The sequence below is a fragment of the Canis lupus genome, chromosome 17 (assembly GCF_011100685.1).
Source record: "Canis lupus familiaris isolate Mischka breed German Shepherd chromosome 17, alternate assembly UU_Cfam_GSD_1.0, whole genome shotgun sequence".
NCBI classification, from domain to species: domain Eukaryota; kingdom Metazoa; phylum Chordata; class Mammalia; order Carnivora; family Canidae; genus Canis; species Canis lupus.
In genome coordinates, this window is record NC_049238.1 from 58,276,181 (window position 1) to 58,297,594 (window position 21,414).

The 21,414-nt window shown below is 41.1% G+C and overlaps 1 protein-coding gene across 6 annotated transcripts; it reads right to left on the reverse strand.

Annotated features, from left to right (window-relative positions):
• Positions 1–5,259: 5,259 nt before the first annotated feature.
• On the reverse strand, positions 5,260–21,252 carry PRKAB2 (protein kinase AMP-activated non-catalytic subunit beta 2). 6 transcript variants are annotated; one of them, XM_038561970.1, is made up of 10 exons: positions 21,086–21,251; positions 20,624–20,804; positions 16,858–17,024; positions 15,929–16,022; positions 15,576–15,696; positions 12,630–12,763; positions 11,875–11,943; positions 11,408–11,475; positions 10,917–10,954; positions 5,260–9,786 (listed from the first exon to the last, which is right to left on the reverse strand). In XM_038561970.1, the coding sequence occupies exons 2-9, from the start codon at positions 20,777–20,779 to the stop codon at positions 10,951–10,953; spliced, it is 813 nt and encodes a 270-aa protein (XP_038417898.1). In that variant the 5' UTR covers positions 20,780–20,804; positions 21,086–21,251; the 3' UTR covers positions 5,260–9,786; positions 10,917–10,950. The 6 variants fall into 6 exon arrangements, 5 of the variants coding, with proteins under 5 accessions (XP_038417898.1, XP_038417895.1, XP_038417899.1 ...); XR_005372699.1 differs by lacking the exon at positions 11,408–11,475 and having other exon boundaries at positions 10,835–10,954; positions 21,086–21,252; XM_038561967.1 differs by lacking the exon at positions 10,917–10,954 and having other exon boundaries at positions 21,086–21,252.
• Positions 21,253–21,414: the final 162 nt, after the last annotated feature.

Here is a 21,414-nt window from a genome sequence, read left to right on the forward strand (position 1 = left end):
TGTGTTCTAACATGTTCTTTTTTTTTTTTTTTTCAAGATTTTATTTATTTATTCATGAGAGACAGAGAGAGAGAGAGAGAGAGAGAGGCAGAGACACAGGCAGAGGGTGAAGCAGGCTCCATGCAGGGAGCCTGATGTGGGTGGGACTCGATCCCAGGACTCCAGGATCACACCCTGGGCTGAAGGCAGGCGCTAAACCGCTGAGCAACCCGGGCTGCCCTAACCTGTGTTATTTCTGATGAAAACTCTGTTGCATCCTTATCTTTGTTCCTCTTTATATAACTAGTCTTTTTTCCTCCCTTAGGTTTCTTTTACATCTTTCTCTTTATAATAGGTTTTGAAAGATGTGATTGTGATTTGTCTTAGTTTGGTGTTTTTTTAAAAAAATCTTATGCTTGGGTTTGTTGAGCTATTTGGATCTGTGGCTTTATGGTTTTCATCAAATTTGAGGAAAATCTGTCACTATTTCTTCAAATACTTGTTCTGTTCCTCTTCCTATTACCTCTTTTGGGGACTCTAATTATTATGTTAAAGTTTTCCCCAATTTACTGATGTTCTATTCATTTTTACAAGTCTTTTTTCATCCTGTTTTATTTTGTGTAGTTTCTATATCTTCAGGTTTGATCTTTCTGTTGTAGTGTCTAATCTAATGCTTATTCCATTTAGTGTGTTTTTCCTCTAATGATTTGTAGTTTTCATCTCTAAAGTTGAAAATCGTATCTGATATATCTCTACTTATAACGTTCAGGGGCAGCTGTGTGGTTTAGTTGGTTAAGCATCTGACTCTTAATTTCGGCTCAGGTCATGATCTCAGGGTTATGGGATCAAGCCCAGTGTTGGGCTCCCTGTGCTCAATAAGAAATATGCTTGAGATTTACTCCCTCTACCTCTCCCCTGACTCATGCACGCTTTCTCTCTAAAATAAATCTTCAAGAAATATTCAGTCTCTTCTCTATATTTTTGACGTATGGAATATAAAATAATTTTTCCACTTTCATTGTCTGCGATTTCTAACCTCTTGTGTCAGTTCTGAGTCATTTTGAATTGATTGATTTTTTTTTCTCTTTATGGTTTGATCATCCTATTTCTCTGAATAGCTCACATTTTTAAAATTCAATGTCAGACATTGTAAGTTTTGTCTTGATTGGTACAGGATATTTTTGCAGGTTTTTTTTTTTTTTGTATATATTCTTTAGCTTTGTTATAGGATGAGTTAAATTACTTGGAAGCAGCTTGATCCCATGGCTTTTGCATTTGAGATGTTAGGTGAGATGATAGCAGTGTTGTATTCATTTTCTATTGCCGCTGTGACAAATTACAACAAACTTAATGCCTTAAAATGACACAGATTTATTAGTTTACAGTAGTTTATAAATCCAAAATTGTTCTCACTGGAATAAAATAAAGATGTCTGTGTTTTTGTTTTTGTTTTTCTGGAGGCTCCATGGGATAATCCATTTCCTTGTCTTTTCTAACTCTTAGAAGCTATGCACATTCCTTGGCTTCGGTCTTCTTTTTCGATCTTCAAAACCAACAAGAGCAGGTTGAGTCCTTTTCATATTATATCACTCTGACCTCCCTTTTGCACTTATTAGATTGGGTCCATCCACCCGAATAATCCAGAGTCAACCCCTCCCCCCCGCCCATTTTAGGGTCAACTGATTAGCAAACTTAATTCCATCTGCAATCTTAGTTTCCTTTTGGCATGTGATCCAACATATTCATAGATTATGGGAATTAGGACATAGACATCTTTGGAGGGCCATTAGTCTGCCTACCACAAGCATTTTGTTTTGGGTTAATTGTTCCCCAACTAAGGCAAGACTCTGCTGAGTATTGTACTCATTATTCCACAAATTATGAAGTTTACCAGGCTGGTAGGAGCAGAGACTATTCCTGGCCCTGTATGAGGTCTGGGTGCTATTCTCTTTATTCTTTCTGATTGTTCTTTATCTAGACTCAGAAAGTGTCTTTTTGCATGTGCATTGGTCAGTACTCTGCTGAATACACAAAGGAACTCTCTGCTGATTAAGTTCTATCTGGGTATCCTCGGGTGGCTCAGTGGTTTAGCACCTGCCTTCGGCCCAGGGTATGATCCTGGAGTCCCGGGATTGAGTCCCACATCGGGATCCCTGCATGGAGCCTGCTTCTCCCTCTGCCTATGTCTCTGCCTCTCTCTCTCTCTCTTTGTGTCTCTCATGAATAAATAAAATCTTAAAAAAAAAAAAAAAACTCTATCTGTGTGTAGCTCTCTTTCCTTAGTACTCTACCCTGTGCTTCTAGCAGAGTTGGATTCTGAAGACTCTTAGCTCTGTGTCCTCAACTCAGGCAGTTCACCAGCCTGGAAATTCTCAAGGAAGTCCACTTAGGCAATTAAAGGGTGCATTTCATTTGTTTCCCATATTTCAAGGATCACTGTTCTTTACTGCTTGGTTTCACTGAAAACCATTGTTTCATATATTCCGTCTGGATGGCTCATTGTTTTAGGTGGGAGGGTAAATCTAGTCCCTGTTATTTTTTTTTTTTTTAATTTTTATTTATTTATGATAGTCACACAGAGAGAGAGAGGCAGAGACATAGGCAGAGGGAGAAGCAGGCTCCATGCACCGGGAGCCCGACGTGGGATTCGATCCCGGGTCTCCAGGATCGCGCCCTGGGCCAAAGGCAGGCGCCAAACCGCTGCGCCACCCAGGGATCCCTAGTCCCTGTTATTTTGATGAGAAACAAAAGTCTCCTGGTTATTTTTGATTGGATATCAAATATTGTGACTGTTTACCTTGTTGACTGCAGCATGTCTTTGTATTCCTATAGATATTTCTTTTTTCTAAACATTTTATTTATTTGGTAAAGAGAGAACTAGTGCATGCAAGAGTGTGCACTAGTGGTGGGGAGGGACAGAGGCAGAGGAAGAAGCCGACTTCCTACGGACTCTGAGATCATGACCTGGGCCAAAATTAAGAGTCAGATGCTCAACTGACTGAGCCACCCCTTTGTGCTAGCTCTTAAGCATCCCATGTAAGTTCAGACCTCAGTAAGTATCCTTTGGGGAAAAGTAACAATGCATCTGAAGTCCCTCAAGTTTTCAAGTCATCCCTTTACCGCTACATGACACTAAGAGCTTTGTTGGTTTTACTTTATCCCATCAGATATCCTCTGCCTGGGCAAAGTTCAGTCTTCAGTCCATGCGCAGCATCAGCAACTGCTACAGGGAATAACTAGTGATCTCAGTTCATCTTGGACAGTTCTACCTTGTTTCATGAACTTGAGTTCATCTAGACCTGGTTGCTGCTATAGTTCTCTTTTATAGCTAGAAGTTCTAAGCTCAGTCTGGCTATTTATATAGGTAGATCCCCGGATTGTCAAATTCCTCTATTCTGTCCCCAGATATCCTAACTCTAGGTCACTCTCCTAGATAACCTATAAACCAGATCTGCTAATTGGGGGACAAACAGAAACACTATCTTCAGGTTGGCAGAAATGTTTCCATTTGTGGATAAAACAGAAAACCCCAAACATCCAAAATATCCTCAGCCTGTCTCCCGACCCCCCAAAATATTTTCTGAGATCCAACTGAATGCAACACCCTCCCACTACCTGATCTCAACACCTAACTTTTGTGTTGTGACCCAGAACTATTGTAATCTATAATGAAGATTTCTGGAAACAAGAACTAAGCTAGGGTATAGGTCATAGTTTTGAGGAATCAGTCGACCTGGGGTTAAGGCTTCCCCTAAGATCCAGCTACACAGGTCTGCAGTAATCTTGGTGGCTATTTCAGGGGCTTAGTATTCCTACCTGATGTTCTTATCATAATCTATCAGGAAGGTGGGCTTTGGAAGCTGTAGTGAAGTTAAACTAGTTCAGAAGTAGTAGAGAAGTTTGTTAAAACCTGCTTATGGTTTAAACATATCATAAATCATATGGACTTTAGGTCTTCTGACAGAGAACCTTGCCCTGCTCCCTAGGAAGTCAATGAAAAGAGAAAACTCTCATGACAAAAGTCTCCTTCGGAGCACAATTGAGTGCCTGAATAATTCTAACTGGTAGGAGAGCATGGAGAAAATTCATCTTGAGCCAGTGTAAGTGCCCTGGGGCCAAGGAATGTGTTGAGGAAAGAGAGGAGGTACTCAAGACTTGCATATGTTCTGCTGGATGAAGGAGGGGAGAGATTCAGGATGTCTTTGAACATCCTGTGTTATAAGTGACAGGACAGAGGACAAGGGGACTCTGGAAGGAATTTAAGACCCCAGCCAAGTGGGCCAGAGAGAAATGCTTCAGGAAGCACACACCAATGCAAGTTTGGGCTTTGATAGAATTCTGATGCCATGCCATTTCAGTGACCAGGGTGCATGTTTAGGAGAGCATTCTGTCAGAGGCTAGTCCACATCACATCTGGCACTGTGCCTTGTCTGCAGTTAGTTTTTGATCTGCTCCTGGGGGTTGAGGTTAAGGTTTGTTCTGTTTCTGCAACCACCAGTCTTCATCACTTGCCCCACTTCACCCCTTCATACTTCACTTCTCTATCACCTCCTCTACTCTTTTCGCTAACCACTCCCAGTGTCCTTTCTCTGGGTCTCCCTCAAAGAAATTTAACCCATGTTAGATGCTGTAGAGTGGCAAATACAGTGGAGTCTATGTTGTTTTAGGAAAAGTCCAGAGGTCAGCTATGTAAGAACTCTGTGAAATAAAGCGATGGAAGCCAAAATTATCCTGTTTCCATCAAGAACAAAGCCATTCAAGGAGAGTGATTTTCTGTCAGAATGAAGCACATAATCTGCTTTCATATATAGTGAAGTATCTGTCTGATAGTAAGAATAAGTAGGGAGGATCCTCATCCTGGATGTGCATTTGAATCATCTGGGGGCTTTAATACAGATGCCTAGATCCCATATCAGATATTTCCATTTAATTAGGGATGAAGTAGTTGATGGGACATCAGTATTTTTACAGAACCTGCATAGGTGGTATGAATGTACAGATAGGGGTGAAAACCCTTAGTCTAGGGTCTCAGCAAATCTAGCACAGTGTAACAGCTAAGTATGCAGATTTACAGAACATGCCAAATTTCACATCACTGAGTTTGCATTCCTTTAGTTAATAATGGCATAGCCTGGAACAAAAAGAGGAGAAGTAGCAGATGGATGATTTGTGTCCTACACCTACAACTTCTCTCTTTACCCAGAGGTGTTTGTGTGGTTCTGAGACTACCAAAGCAGATAGATCTTTATAATATAATTAGTGACCCATGAAGAACTCAAGTATTATTGCTGTATAATACTTTATTCAACAGTTTTATGGGAAAAAACCTCACATTTCTGTATGTGTTACATCACATAGTCCAGTAACAAATTACATTTGGGGAAAAGCTTTAAAATCCATTCTTGTATGCCAATCCTTTGTGGAATACTGAGAAGCAGCTCTGTACCTCAGCACTTAAAGGTTACAAAAAGCACCATTTAAAGGAGGATTCACGTATTTAATTCTCTTCCAAATTATAGTCTTATTCCCCTTTTATGAGAGCTGCACTCATCCAAAATGCTTCAGTGAAATAATAACTAGCATCCTCCAATCTACCAAAATTCAAACAAGTCTCACATATGGGGCCCAGTGTGGAGATTAGGACTAACTGACATCAGTGAACTTTGGCTGTTCTAAAACTGTAACCTAGGTAAGGTAAATGTTCAGTGAATAGGAACAGAAAAGAAGATGATCTGATCAAATACATAATATAATACTTATGGTAGGTAGGTATCCTTCGACCATTTAACCTGACTACAAAATCCACAGTGTTTGGCATTTCACAGCAATCTTACTGCAAAAGCACTGTGCTACACACGATTAATTCAACTCCAACTAGTGTTGGAACTAATAAAAGACTTCATTTTTAATGAAACAAATCACTTCAAAGCACAATAGAGAAAAGCAAATCAAGACAAAGTCCACATTTGAATCCTATAGGGATTCCATTGCTAAGAATTGGATTTCTTAAGTAACAGACTCTTGAGATTTCTGTCTCTCTTTTCCTTCTTCTTATAGTTTTAAAAAATAGATTTGGCCCTTTTACTCCAAAAATTTGGGTTCACTGCAGAAACAAGAGCCCCTCAACCTTCCACTATGATGGGTGCTTATGGAGAAACAAATGCCTAGATCTAGAGTCTCCGTAACCCCTACCACTCCCAGGTGCTCTATCCCATGGAGCTAGCAGTCCCTGATAGAAGACCACAAGGACTTGGCTGTAAGGATGAGCCCAAATAATGTGCGAACAAACTGTGCTATCTGCTCATAAGCCTATGCCCCGAATCACTAGAACACGAGGACTTAGAAATCTCTGAGAATATTTTGCAAACACATACAACATAGACTATTGCATATCATTGCATATGAGGTCAAAATTTTAAAAGCCCTATTTCCCCAGTTAGAAGCAGAGATTTCTATCATTAGTATGTCTCCTTCATTTATACCCAGATTAATATAAGCACAGTCTGGAGGTAACACTTCATTCCAACTTAACTTCATTTTAGCAGCATACACAGAGTACTGACACTTTGCAAAGGTTTTATCTCAGATCCACTAGGTATACAAGAGACAAGAAATAATTGTAGGGAGGCCTGGGTTTGTATGATTCTCTCAGAATCTCTTCTTGGATTCTTCTTTTACAGGGTTTCTCTACCATATAAGCATTGTTAAAAAAAAAAAAAAAAAGCCAACACTCAAGGCCAGGTATGCCCATAGTGGGTGTTACAGAGTGACCCAATCCCATTCAACTCTAAGCTTCATGCAAGCTAATAACCATGACCATTATCAGCAAAATGACTAACATTTGTTTTAGGTAATGTTTGACCTGAGACTCTAGTAAAGTCAGTTTTACAAACGAAGGTAAAGCAGAATATAGAAGAAAGGGTAGAGACAAGGAAAAAGAGACAATGGGATGCTTTATACAGTAGGTTCTGTACACGGAGATACAAGGATACCAGTATGTTATATCTCATTTAATTAACAACAACAAAAAGGCTATTTTTAGTTCTGAGTTAAGCCTTTAATTTTCTAGTATCTTCCTCAGCTCAGTCACTCTTCCTTTTCCCCACAACCCCCAAATCATGCTGTAGTCCTTGAAGGATTAGCCCTCCTAAAGAGTGATTTTCTAACTCTTCTTTGACTCTGTGAAACTCCTATAAGCAAAAAAACCCACAGAAAAGTAAACTTTTTTTAAAGGCTAAAAGAGCAGGGTTTTTTTTTTTCTGCCTTTATTCATTTTCAAAATCTGCCAATCTCTCTTCTGCAGAAAATAAACTATCCCTTTAACTAACATAAAAGAATGAGTTGGTTATACTCTGGGCTACCTTCCTCTTTCCCTCTCTACCTTCTGGAACTGTTTCTTAGGGACAGACTATGTGTGATAGGGCTTCTCAGGGCCATAGGGTATATTAGCAGGGCAGAGAAGGAACAGTGCTGAAGGAGGCATCACCCAGTTGCCTTTGCCAGTCTTCTTCTATACTGGCTGGTAGGCGCTCATTTCACATTTGGCTGGGAGATTACCTAAGAATTTAGAAGACTGACCCTTTTTGCACATATCCAGATTTGGAAGATATGAAGACTACAAGCACCAAGACCTAGTGTCACTGGAGCCAGAGCTAGTTCACAGAAGCCTCTTGCCTGAGAAACTTTTCCTGTCCCACTCTACTGATACATCTGTGTAAAAATTTTAATACAGAACACATAGGCAATTATACTTCAATACTGTTGACAAGAAATAGTAGTGTAACAAAATCCTCCATGTAACAAGAATTTGAATTCTCCTAAGTAGCCCACTTATTTAATGGGTATTGGAAAAAACAATAGTATAACTAAAGACAATGTAGATCCTGAGAGTACATTAGGATTCGGCCTGGATTTTTAACACACCACTCAAAAAGTGCTTGGGACCCTAAAAGGTTTCCCACAAGAGCTTTTTACTGCAGAAGGGTCCTTGAGTGGCTAAAGCAGTACCTACTCTCATCAGGTAACCCTCAAAGCACTCAGCAATTTACATTCCCAGCAAAACCACCCCAGTGCCCTACTGCCTCCATCCCAGCATCTAAGGTCTACACACCCAAAGACAACTGTATAATCAGCTTTGAATAGGAAAGACAGGAGGTAGCTAAACTGACCTATGGGCGCCCTTTTGGTGTGGCTGGACACATCCTAACAGTCCAGGTATCTATCGAGCATCAAGTTTGGCCTCCTTCAGTGTTAAGTGTTTTGATTTGCATTTATCTGTAATAGAAGAGCCACAGATACTTGGGAAAAAGTTTTATCTCTGAACCCCAAGACTGGACTGGATAGCTACTTTTCATTCCACAAATGAAAATCATTGACCCCACTTCTTCATCAAACACTTTTAAAAAAGAAAAAAAACGATCCCGTTTGTACTTGGTGCAGGGAAGCAATAATGTTCATGGTTAGGAATCCTGGGGGGATTTTCTTGCTTCTTGGCCTATTGAGTCTCTAAGTTGAAGGATCTTTTTAGGGGCACCAAATGAGCCTGAATTTGTATCTAGAACAGTGTTCAGCATAGTGACATGCACAGGGTTGGCCACATTAATGTCAGATTGCAGAAGGCTTGACTACTTACTACTTTCTTGTTGAAGAAAATCTTGGGAACCATTTATCAAGAGCCTAAAATTTTCCTATTCGGTCTCTTAAGAACAATGAAAAGGCATTTTTTAATTAAAGAAAAATGTAGGCACATAAAAATCTCCCAAGGATGAAAGACATTAAAGTTTTCCTTGGTATCACTCCTACCTTCAATGCTATCTGTGAAAGAAAATATGGAAGCAGGGCCAGGCCTGGTGGGAAAACCTATGGGAATGCGCTGGGACAGCCTGAGCCATGATGGCACTAAGCTAAAACAAGGAAGTCAACCTTCTGCACTCTGCCTTTCCTATAATGCTGAGACATATTTTCCTTATTAGGAATTAAAACAAGTGGTAACAAAGTGGCCCAGGCCTATGCTGGGCAGAAAAGGAGACTTTCTGTCAGCCCTAGTCTGTGCTGTAGGTCACGTCTCACATAGCTTTGGAAGAAGGGGTCACTTGCCAGTGAGTTTTGTGTTAGGAAAGGGATAATGATCTGAAGGTTATCAAAGCAACAAGTGAAGTGAAATGAAAAGAAAAAGGGTTCCTGCGGGGCATCTGGTATAAAAAGCACAGGTTGTGCCACATACTCTAGGAATACAGAGAACCCATGCAAGAAAAGCTGCCCCTGAAAGGAGGGCAGATGTCTGGCACGAGCCCATCCCTTGGAAAGCTAAGGTAGCAGTAGAATCTCTACCCAACAAGGATCCTGAGAGTTGGCTCTTCATTCATTCTAGGAAAAAAGCTTCCTTTAATGGTTCTTCCTGCAGCTCCCCCAAACTGGTCTTGGCGAGGCCCCATAGGCAGAGAGAACACATCTAGCTAGGAGGCTTCCATTAACTTTCCTCTCATAGATGTATATATATATGTCTATATATATATATATATAATTTTTTTTCTTAAAAATAAATTCCATGAACTCATAAAGCTCTCGTCTGCAATCAAATGCAAAAGCAGAGCATCCTACTCAAAGGCTCTGAAACACACATATCAGCCTCAAAGCAAATTAGCCTTCCAGTCTTAAGTAAGACTGATCCAGTCCAGAAAGGCAAGGGAGGTGCTTCTCTTAAATCCTGGGAGCCAGGAAGGGATCCCTTCAGATAGGCTTGTACAGCAGAGTAGTGACATACTTCTTCTTGTAGCGATGGGTTGCACTAAGGACCATCACACTGTCCTGCAAGGGAAAGAAAACATGCAGCTAATTCGTTAGTTCGGATGATAAGCGGCTCTTCCCCAGCCATCAGTCCCTCAGTCTGTCACATTTAACAGAGACAGTTGATATTACAGAAACAGGTTGGTTTGGGAGTCAATTCAACTTAAATTCCAATCCTGACTTCTCTATTGTGGCCCTGAGTAATCTACTTATGCCTTTAAGCCTTTTTTCTCATCGTGACAAAGGACAACACCTACCATGAAGGTGGCTCTGATGATTATATGAGAGTATCTGGCACAGTATCTGACACATAATAGGTGAAGAAATATTAGTCTCCTACCTCACTTCTTTCCCCACTTCAAAATTGAATATTGGGCTTAAAACTAGCATGGGAAAAAAAAAATATCCTGACATTAATTTTTAGAAGGAAGTCTAAAATGCAATGAGAAGAAATGGTAGTGATCCTTCCTCCCCACCCATTTCCAAGCCCCAAAGCAGGTCTGATTTCCACTTAATACCAGGGATGGACTTAAAAAGTTCGTTCTAATCAAAAGGAGACTCAGGAATCCCTCTACATCCTTGAACAAAATGGACCCCAAAAACTTCTTTGGAAAGACACTCAATCCGATGGATCAACTCCAAACAGCCTAAACAATCTGACAGAACCAGGAATGGGTCAAGGCCAAGCTGAATCACAGTAATCAAGACCTGGACCTGGGTTAGAACCAATATGAAGAGTAAGAGGTACTCTTTTCCTGGCTGTGTTAGCTCAAGAGTATGACATGGGAGATGGTAGCCCTGTGAGAGTATCAGTTGATAGCCAAGGAGCAGTTACAGGAGGCAATAATCAGTCTGATCCCACGGAGCTCCAGGAAATCCAACTGAGAAACCAATGCATCTTCCCATTTTCCCATATGCTGTATTATCTACAATGAATGCTTCTCAGATTAACCTTCTATGACCAGACTATGCTGGTCATAGCTTAAATATGACAGAAGTTAGGCAGGTAAAAAATTCAACTCCAGGTAGGGTTTGATAGAGATGAGAAGCAGGTGAAAGAAAGACCTACTTGGAAAGACCTGAAGCAGTGATCTCTAGGAAAGAACATGGAATGAGGACAGGAGGACCTCCGTCCTCTCTCTGGTACTTACTGGCATTATGACCTTCTCTGAGCCTTATTTTCTTTTATCTATAAAACAGGGGTTAAAAATAATACTTACCCACAAGGTTATTACAAAAATTAAATTCAGTAATATATATTTGAAAAGTACTACATAATCTGCTAAAGATAGCTCTATCAGTGATCTCTCTAATCAGGATGCACATCTAAGAAATATAAGCAGCTTAAAAAACAATTACTGGGGATCCATCCTAGATGCACTTATTCAGAATCTCTGGGGAGGTAGGCTTTGAATGGTAGTTTTACAAATTTCCCAGGTGATTGTGATGATAATCAGCCTAGTCCAGTAACTACAGAGCTCATAAACCTATGAGCTATAAAACCTCATTCCAAAAGCCAAACCACAAAAACATGACAAGATTGAATGTGTATTTTCAACCCAGACTCTAAAGCATGAGAGAAACTAAAAAGGACTCTAGAATTGGAGGGGACAGAGCAAATTTGGTCACATTTCTCCTTTACCTGGTGCAGAAAACGATGGAGCCAGTGAGTGTATATGACTGAAGAACCCAAAAGCAGCTCACATCCACCTTTAAAAGTCAAATGTCTAAATCACATTCAAGCAGTCTCTGAACTAGAGGATAAACTTGCTTTGTCTGCAAATGAAATCCTAGTGCTAATGAACTCTAATTTAATTGAGTAGGTCGTACAAAGGTTATAGCTATCCAAAAAGAAAGCAGGAAGAAAAAAGTTCATTCAGTCACAGGGCAATTCAGCTAGCCAGAACATCGGGATAGGGACTAAGATTAAAAACAAACAAACAAAAAACCCATCTACTAGTTTAAAAAAAAAAAAAAGAAACTTCTTTTCCTATAATTTGACCATTACAGCCAGCTTTAGCATCAGTGAGGTAGCAGGGCAAGTAACCACCGGAGAACATCTGTTACCCTTGCCTTCCCATTTTGGGAAGAGCCAGGCCCACCACTTACCTTAATGGACAATGCATAGAGATGGTTCAGCATAACATGATTGGGCTCAGGAAGCAAGGCTGGGTCACACTAAGGAGGAAAAAAAAAAAAAATCACTGACTAAGGTTAAATGCACAGTTTTAAAGCAAACAGTTTACTCTTCCTTAGAGCTCTTTGGAACTGTTGAGAAACTCTATACTAGAATATGTATTTCTTTTAAATAATACACTCAACCTAATATATATCAATCATTATGTTCTCATTACAGAGAATTAGGAAATTCTGAGTCCAGGGCAGAAACTCTGTACTTTCGCTTCTATTTATCTCCCTTAACAGAGCTAAAACAAAAATCTTGACCACAACATATATAGATTTGTGTTAAGAGGCAAAAAATAATCTTAGTGGGAATCAAGTAAATTGACTAGAGATGTAAATTATATGGACCAAAAAAACCCAACCCAAACCCCTTATACTCCTTTTGTATATCCCCAGATGGTGAGTGTGCCTTATCTTGTGTTGGAACAGAAGTCCCAGAAATTGATTCTAGCAATCCATGGCTCTGGGCCTAGGCCCAGACGATAACTATGACTTTTGATATCAGTACCTGGACAAGTCACAATTCAGACTTGGAAAAAGGAATCTTTAATGCTATTGATATGTATGATTTATATTCTCAACACAGCTTTGTAATAATCCCAACCTTTAGGATTACTAACTTTGGCTCAAACAGTCCTAGTAACACCAACATGCCCCAGCAATTCTCTTAGGATACTCACAGAAATATTAGTGTCCTTGTTAAGAATAACTTGAAGAAGGTGAGGAGGTAGGATGGGTGGGGATTTGAATCTCTCCTCGGATCGAAATACATACATTTCTTGACCATAAGGCCCTGGGGGAGAGCTGGAAAGGTCTGGAAGATATTTATCCAAATATAAGAGAAAATTGGAGAGCCAGTAAAAATGTATGAAAAAACTGTCACTACATGGCAGCTAATATTAAATATGGTAGAAGTCATCGATCATATACTTGTAACCTGCTGGGTCTACCATGTAAGACAAAGAAAGAGTCTGAGTTATCCTGAACGTGGACCCTGAAATTCTTCAACATGGCAACATGATGTGGAGGTCAGAGGAGGAGATGAGGAGTGAAAGACGTAGGTTCAGAGAAGAGCTACTCTATTTATCAATTGTATAACCTGCGACAAGTCCTTTTACTACAGTCAGTTTCTTCATTCATAAACTGACAATAATAATCCCTATCCTATTTCACAATGTTTTTACAGGAATCAAATGAGTTAGCAGATATGACAATGCTTTGTAAACTGTCAAAAGATGTGAAAAAATTAGTTTTTTCCTTTTTTCCACCCAAGCAACAAACAACAAGGGTATCAACTCTAAGACTGCTGACATTACAATGATTGCAACAATGACGACAAGACTACTAACAATGTAGTAGTTGTTAGGGAAATGTAAATCAAATACCACTCTACACTCATTAAAATGGCTATGATAAAGGACACAATAATAATTGGTGGTGAGGCTGTGGAGAAATTGGAACCTTTTTACTATCCCCATTGCTGGCAGGAATGTAAAATGGTGTAGCAGCTTTGGAGAACAATTGGGTAATTCCTCCAAAAGTTAAAATAAAGCAGTCATAGTCTTGGGAAATGAAAACATATGTCCACACAAAGACTTGACCACAAATGTTCAGAAGAGCACTGTTTATACTAGACAAAAAGTAGAAATGATCCAAATATCAATCAGTTAATGAATGGATAAACAAAATCACATATCCATTCAGTGGAATTTTATTCAGCCATAAAAAGGAGTGAAGTACTAATACATATTACAACATGGATGAACTCTGAAAACATGCTAAGTGAAAGAAGCCAAACACCAAAGACCACATATTGTGTGATACTATTTATATGAAAAGTCCAAAATAGTTAAATCCATACAGATACAAAGTAAATCAGGAAATTGGGTGAAAGAGAGAAGAGAGAAATATCCAAAGTATGCTAGTTCTCTTTCTATATAATTTTGATTCTATATCTCTTGTTCACCAGTTGCTTCGCCAGAATCATATAATGCAAAAACGTAGAGCTGCAAGTGGTCTCATCATTTAATTCAGTATAATTAAACCCTTGTTAACCACTGCCCCACCAGTCAAGAAGAATGTTCACCTTTATTTTCTGAGCTTATATGATGAAAATATTTGCATGATTTTCATAAACAAACAATTACTATACTGCTGGTCTTTTAGAAGCTGCATAAACCACCCTTGTGCCCTGAGATTCTAATATGCTCCACTGAAGCTTGTGTCTCCTCAGCTGAGAATCACTGTGATTCTAAGCCTCTGATTTTAGTGATACGGAACTGAGAACCAGAAAGGTTGAAGACCAGTCTATGACTTCAAAGTTAGTGAGTAGCAGGCTTTGAACACACAAAGGCAAAGTGTGCTCACTGGAAATAAGGTGCCCAGTTCTTTAGATAGTTATAGCCTTTAATGTCGCATACTGAGATGGTAACTGTGGATGTGGTTAGCAAATCACTCTTCTGATGCTGGAGCAAATGTGATGAAAGCCATGGAAAAGTAACATTGGGAGAAACCAAAGGATACAGGTCTTTTCCTCTACCAAGAACATTTTTTTTAACCAAAACTTACAAAACTTCAGTTAACATATACACCACAGAGTTGTGGGGTTTTTGTAACCCTTTCTCCCCAAAGGCTGCCATAGTTAGAGGACTAAATAAAAATATACTGCCAGCCAACCTATCAAACTGGCAGGATTAAACTAATGCAGCTAAACAAGGCAAACTAAACAAAACTAGCCTGGGTTGGGTAAATTGTCAAAAGGTCAATGAAAACTTGAAATATTACCAGAAGTAGATTTTTAAACTATAAAGCACTTTGGTAGCTCATGAAAGAAAGGAAAAAATAGAAAATAAACTGTATCACATGGGGCAACCCCGGGTGGCTCAGCGGTTTAGTGCCACATTCAGCCCAGGGCCTGATCCTGGAGACCTGGGATAGATTCCCACGTCGGGCTCCCTGCATGGAGCCTGCTTCTCCCTCTGCCTGTGTCTCTGCCTCTCTGCCTCTCTGCCTCTCTCTCTCTCTCTGTGTGTCTCTCATGAATAAATAAAATCTTTTTTTTTTTTTTAAGAAAAACTAAAGAAAATCCCTTAAAAAAAAGGGGGTATCACATGTAACAAAGACACACATTCTGCTGAGACTTGTGTTACAGGCGTGGGGGGATGGATGGGGGGGAGAGAGAGAGAGAGAATTGAGTTATAATGTAAAACAAATGTCTTGCTGTAGATCCTAGTTAAAAAGTTTGAAATCATGGGGCACCTAGGTGGCTCAGTTACCCTTTGGCTCAGGTCATTATCCCAGGGTCCTGGGAGAGAGACCTGCATAGGGATCCCTACTCAGCCGGGAGTCTGCCTCTCCTTCTCCATCTCCCTCAGCTCATGCTCTCTCTCACTGTCTCAAATAAATGAAATCTTTTTAAAAAGCTTTTCAATCAAATACACTGAGATTTCTTTTCTCTCAGAGAAGGAGATCTAAATGTTTAGAGGAAAAATATACATATATGTACATATAACGCATATATGATTCAGAAGATTCTTGAGGAGAAAATGAAGACAAAAACCACTCTTAGGAAAAAACTTGCATTGTAAGAAAAACACATTAAGAAAGAGCAAATACTACAAAATTACCTCGACAAGATGTCTCCGAGCTTTCCATTGAATCTAGTTTTAAAGCATCAAACACCTCAAAGTCAGATTTCTTGACATGGATCAAATTGTTAATTGTGCCAAGCTGACTGGTAACCACAGGCTGAAACAACGAATGGAAAACATTCATAAACCCTGTTTTAATTCATCGCTTCCATCTAACTCTCCTATTTTAAAAAATGATCATACTTAGCACCTCCATCTTTAATCAAGAGAGAAATCCTCCAGTGTAGGAGCCCATCAATCCTGACAGGAATGATGTTTGATACCAAAGGGAGTAACAGCCAAAAGAACATAGTTAAGATAATGGCTACCCTTGGAGATCAAGACCTTACCTCTGACGGATCATGAACCCACTGTCCATCCACGAAAAACTTGTACTGGTGCTCTCCCTCAGGGAGGTCTAAGATGGCAACAAAGTCATTATGGCTACAGAAGAAAACACAAAGTTAACAGGCCAAGTTCCTGTTAGAAAACAGAATGCAAATATAAAAACCATGAGACATTCACAACTTCATACCAATGATCTCCCACAATCCTAAGCGATTGTTACCCATGGAATAAAAATAATTTATAGACTCATTCTCCTTATCTGTATCACCTTGAGCATATATTTGCCAGCCCATCCCAATAACTTTAGTTCTTAATTAATATCTGGAAAAGAATAATAGATGTTAATCCCCCAAAATGGTTCACCTTAGTGCAACTAATTTGCTTTAGGAACAGATCCCTCACAAGTGTAAATAAGATAGCAGGTAGCTTCAGAATACAGAAGTGCCTCAAGATACCCCTTCCAAATTTTGGTGAGCCTTTTCTGAAAAAATGACCTATATATAAATGAAGAGCCATTCTGATTAACAAGTAATTCATTATTGCTCTACAAGCAACAATTCACATTATTACCTAGAACATCATGTGTTTTGTTTTAGTGCAGAAGTCACAGCAAGTGGACTCAGCCAGTTACAGATGACTTCCCACAAGCATAGACAGGACTTGTGTTAACACAGTCCTAAAGAATGTACCCACAAAGTGAATAAGTTCCCCTGAGGTAATGATATTCCAATCAGTAAAACATCTCTGACTCACTGAGATTTAAAAAAAAAAAAAAAAAGGTCACAGATGTAGTTATTGGTCACAGAAAATATTCTAGAGAGAGTCCCTAGCTGGTGAAGAGGAGTAGTCCAGCCAGGTCTCTCTCCTGAGAAGGGAAATCAGGTCCCTACTCCTGGACCCTGTAGACTCAACCAAGAACACTTGTCTTCACCTCTTAATCAGTGGAATCTTGGTGCTCCAATTGTTGAAGGACCCAGAGATGAAGACCTCTTTGCCTCCTTCAGACCATCGGATAACAGTGGGCCGAGCCTGCTGTGTGGGCTTTACGGAGTCCTCCAAATCCTGTTGCCATGATACAAACTCTTTGTCCCCAGGGAGCTGTAAGAAGGATTAGGTCATCCCTAAATTGTGACCCAGGAATTCTTAAAAGGTCACTCTCCTCCCTAGGGCAGAGAGGGGTGCTATGTTTCTGGTAAGAATCAATAATCCTTGAAATTAGCAGCTGAATCAGATTTTGAACAAACTATAGAAAAATAAGTCATCTAGGACCCAAATGGTCAAACAGCTTATGCTCAGGGGTTGACCAAATCACAACCTAACTTTAGAGTCTGCATGTATCACTCACCCTTTCAGAGCCTTCGGATCTCCCTTTAAAACAAGTTGGGGGAGGGGGTGTGCTTACTCCCAGTTACCAGATCAACCCACAGGCAGGCAATTATGATATACTTCTGAGTACCTCTTAAGAGAAAAAAATAAGAAAAAAAGTATGTTTCCATAAAAAGCAATGAACTCGGCCATGTATTTTTCATACGTAAGTATGATCAGCTCTCAATTATCGGCAAGTTAGAGATACTGTAATTCGTAAATAATTAATAAACTTCATTTTAGCTAATAGGTTACAAAAGGACATTAAAAGCATAAAAAAATCATGTATCATTGGTTTCTTAAATTTTGAGAAGTGGTTATAAATCTTGCTCACTCCTGCCAGGTATATACTAATTATTTCAGGAGTGAGGATGAAAACTCTGGACCCTCAAGAAACATCAGATCAAAAACATGGCTTTTGTTTAAGGAAGCTTCCTTTAACAAAAGCCGTTTCAATAGCAAATGAGGTCTGTAAGGATTCTAAAAAGAAAAAACAAATGAACTCCTTATTTAGTTTATTTTCATTACCATCCTTTAGAACAAAAGTTGGCAGAAGATGGTCAGTGAGCCAGATGCTTTTATACATAAACTTTTCTTGGAAAATTGCCACACTCACTCATTTACATATTTATCTACAGCTATTTTCATGCTATAGTAGCCAAACTGTTGTGATAGACACTGTATGGCCCACAAGGTCTAAAATATTTACTGTCTGGTCCCTTATAGAAAAAGTCTACTGATCCCCACTTCAGAATGGTTTAAATGACTTCGGTAAATAGGACTGTACTGTATCAAGTCAAAATGTCACCAAATAAAATAATGTGGGTTAAAAAAAAGGATTAACTTATTCACATGGGCTTTACTTTCAAAATGGCTAAGGTAGTCTACTTTCCATATTGTCTCTCAATATTCCTCAAAACTATACTAATGAGACACCAGTAACAGCATAAACTGAAGTAAACAGAGAATTGAAGGGACTTTCTCACCTTATGTAAGGAAGTGACTTAAGTGAAAACCTTGATCTCCATATTCCTAAAGGAATGCACCTTTGTCTGACTGGCTGCATTAGAATTACAAAAATTTTTACATATGCCTAAGAATAACTCAGATTCTGGTTTACATATGGGACCTAGGAACCTGTTTTTAAAAAGCTTCACAGAGAATATTATTACTGTGATTATGTTAAACAAAGGAAAAAACCTCAACTTTACAGATACATCCTAAAATATTTACAGATAAAATAATATTTGATAGGATGTCTGGAATTTGTTTCAAAATATTTGGTAGGGGGAAGTGGACTGGCATAGGCATGACATAAATTTGTTCAAATTTAATCATTGTTTAAACTGGGTGATGGGTATATAGGAGTTTACTATACTACTCTAACTACTTTGAAACATGGAAAATGTCTCTAATTTTCCATACAGTGTTTAAACAAATTTTAGGTGATTCTAATGTGCAAACAGGGTTGAGAACCACTGACCTAGTCCACTGAAGAGGACTGGCATTTGAAGCAATGTTGACCCCACTGCCACTGTTTCTATGAGTCACTTTGATGATTTAGTATTTTCAATTTCGAATTTGAAAGCTACAAACTATTAACATGCCCGGCTTTGGAAGAAAGCCCTTCCACATATGACATGACATTTCCGTGGCAGGCCTGAGTGCAGCTGACTAGCAGAAAGACCATTTACTCCAAGTTAAATTGTCAGCAAAATCATTATGAAAAGAGGCAAAACAATGAGAACTACAGTTTGAAAATATTTAAGTAAAACAATGAAGGAAGAAGTAAAGAGACTAGATTGAGAACTATAAAATTTTACATGTATAAGAGACCTTAGGAATTATCTGAACCAATTTTCTTACTCACAAATGGCAAGACTGGGGTTAGGGAAGGAAGGAACCAAAATAGGCTCCATTTCAGATGGAGCAACCTGGCTTTTATTCAGCACACCAATTATTGCAGTCAGAGTTTGACAAATACACTGTACTTAAATCCTGAGTCATTGACATAGGAAAAGGGTAAAATTAGGAGGTGGATCACCTTGAGAAAGCTTCTAAGGAAATTCAAAATGACTGGCTAGATGGCCCAAATGCTGAGAAAGAAGTTCTAAAGTGGGAGAAGGAAGAAAGGAATGGAGACGAAACCCCAAGATGGTGCTTTTAACCACCTTCACTTCTTTTTCTGTAGTTATGTTTTCAACTGGGATTCAAGAAAATAAACAGAATCCAAATTTCATGTGCTACCAATGGGGCAAATCATTTCTTTACTCCCTAAAACCCCAATTTGGTGAAAGGTTTGAAGTGATAAAAAAAAAAAAAACATCAAACACACCTGAATCTCCTCAATCCCTCCATTTTTTCTACTTCCTCCCACTCGGACTGCCTGGAGGGATTATTGTTATTTCATGCTGACAGCTCTAAATGGGACTAGAAATATTCGGATGGTAATCCCATTGCAGTCAACTCCATCTAATCTACGGGTGGGCACAAGTTGCCGCTTTTCTGGAAGTCCTTGGATTTGAGAGCAAGGTCTGCCTGCCCGGCAGCTGCGGGTTGTCCGTTTTCAGCGATGGTAACATCACGAATTCCTACTGGAAGAGGAGAAATCCTGGATCGTTTGCTCTCCCAGTTGACCAGTAGCTGGGTGTGAAGAAGGAAGCACCTCAGCCAACCGCAATATAAAGGATGAGATGAACAACTGAGCAGTCAGCCAAAGGAAGTCCTGTACTGATCTCCAAGACGAGGAGAAAGTATCAAATAGGCAAGTGGCTGCTGCTCACAATCCTGCCAAAGGGGAAGAGGATCCGAAGTGCTGGGTTCTTAGAGGAGCAAAAATGATACTGATACCTACAGGTTATCAGAAAAAAAGAAATTCGTTTGCCTACCTCAGGGTAAACCTGAGAAACTGTCTCAGATGATCAGCCACTCAGGCAACCTACCGTCTTTGAAGTTTTCTACCAGGGTCTATAGGGTTTACAACCCATAAACTCATCACTACTCTCCAAGAGGGCTCCTGCCTGTTCGGAAAACCGGGGATGGGTGTGTGTGTGTGTGTGGCGTTGTGGGGGGGGGGGGGGGACGACTCTACAGTCCCCATCGTAAAAATATGGCCAGCAGGTCAGGCGAACGACAGAAACCCCGCCTCTATAGTATTTCGAGGCAGCGCCGCAGGCGTCAGTTACCCTCCAACATCTCCGTCCCCCCCCCCCCCCCCCCCTCCCCAGCCCCATCCCTTTAATTCAGAAAACCGTAACGTAGGTCGGTGGGATGAGGAGGAGCCCGGAAGGGGAGGGGGGCTGGGCCGCCGGGGCGCGCGCGGGGAGACTCACCTTGGGGTCCGGCAGGCTGAAGACGCTGGGGTCGTCCGTACTCCCCACCATGATCTTGTGCTCCTTGCCCGGCGCGTGGCCGCCGGCGCCCTCGGCGCGAGAAGCCTTGGCGCCGTGGCGCTCGCCAGCCACCCGGTCGCTGGTGGTGTTTCCCATGGCTGTAGCTCGAGTCGGGGGCCACCTGCCGGGGCGAACCACGCGGGGCTTTAACACCCGGCGGCCGCGTCAGGGACGCCCCCCGCTCCGCCCCTGCGCCTGGGGACCCGGGCCAGGGAATCCCCGCCCCAGGGAAGCCGTGCCCGGGGTCCCCTCCTTCCTCGGCCTCCGGCAGCGCCCGCGGCCCCCCACCCCCCACCCGCCACCCGCCACCCGCCTCTCGACGCCCGCCGCTGGGGAAACCCGCTTCGGGGAACTCCCCGCATCCCCGCGTTCACTGCCCGGGGGAGCCCCCACCCCAGTCACCTCCCGCGATGCTCTTCCTCCTCCCCTAGCCACTCGCGAGATGGCTGTTCTGCGGTTACGTCCACCAATAAAGTTATTGAAATTGAAGCCGCGCCCCGGGCTGGAGATCCGGGTTTCCTCCTAAAATGGCTACGAGGCCAGGGGCGCCAGGCCCGCCCCGCGCGCGTTCCCTACGGCCGCGCGGCGACGGCTCCCGAGCTCGCGGCCTCTCTAGCCGCCGCCGCCGCCGCCTCGGTGGTGGGCAGCCTCTCGCGCCAGGCGGGGGCGCCCGCTCCGCGTTGGCCTCGGGCTGGGCGGGGCGGGGCGGGGCGCGGGCTCCGCCCACCCGA

What these genes read in the sequence shown, in the direction of transcription:
- PRKAB2 (XM_038561969.1), bottom strand. Translation starts at nt 20,779, where the DNA reads ATGGGAAACACCACCAGCGACCGGGTGGCTGGCGAGCGCCACGGCGCC. An exon ending in TCAGCCTGCCGGACCCCAAG is followed by an intron (nt 17,025 to 20,623) that starts GTGAGTCTCCCC and finishes TCCTTCTTACAG; the next exon opens with CTCCCTGGGGACAAAGAGTT. An exon ending in AAGATTCCACTGATTAAGAG is followed by an intron (nt 16,023 to 16,857) that starts GTGAAGACAAGT and finishes TTTCTTCTGTAG; the next exon opens with CCATAATGACTTTGTTGCCA.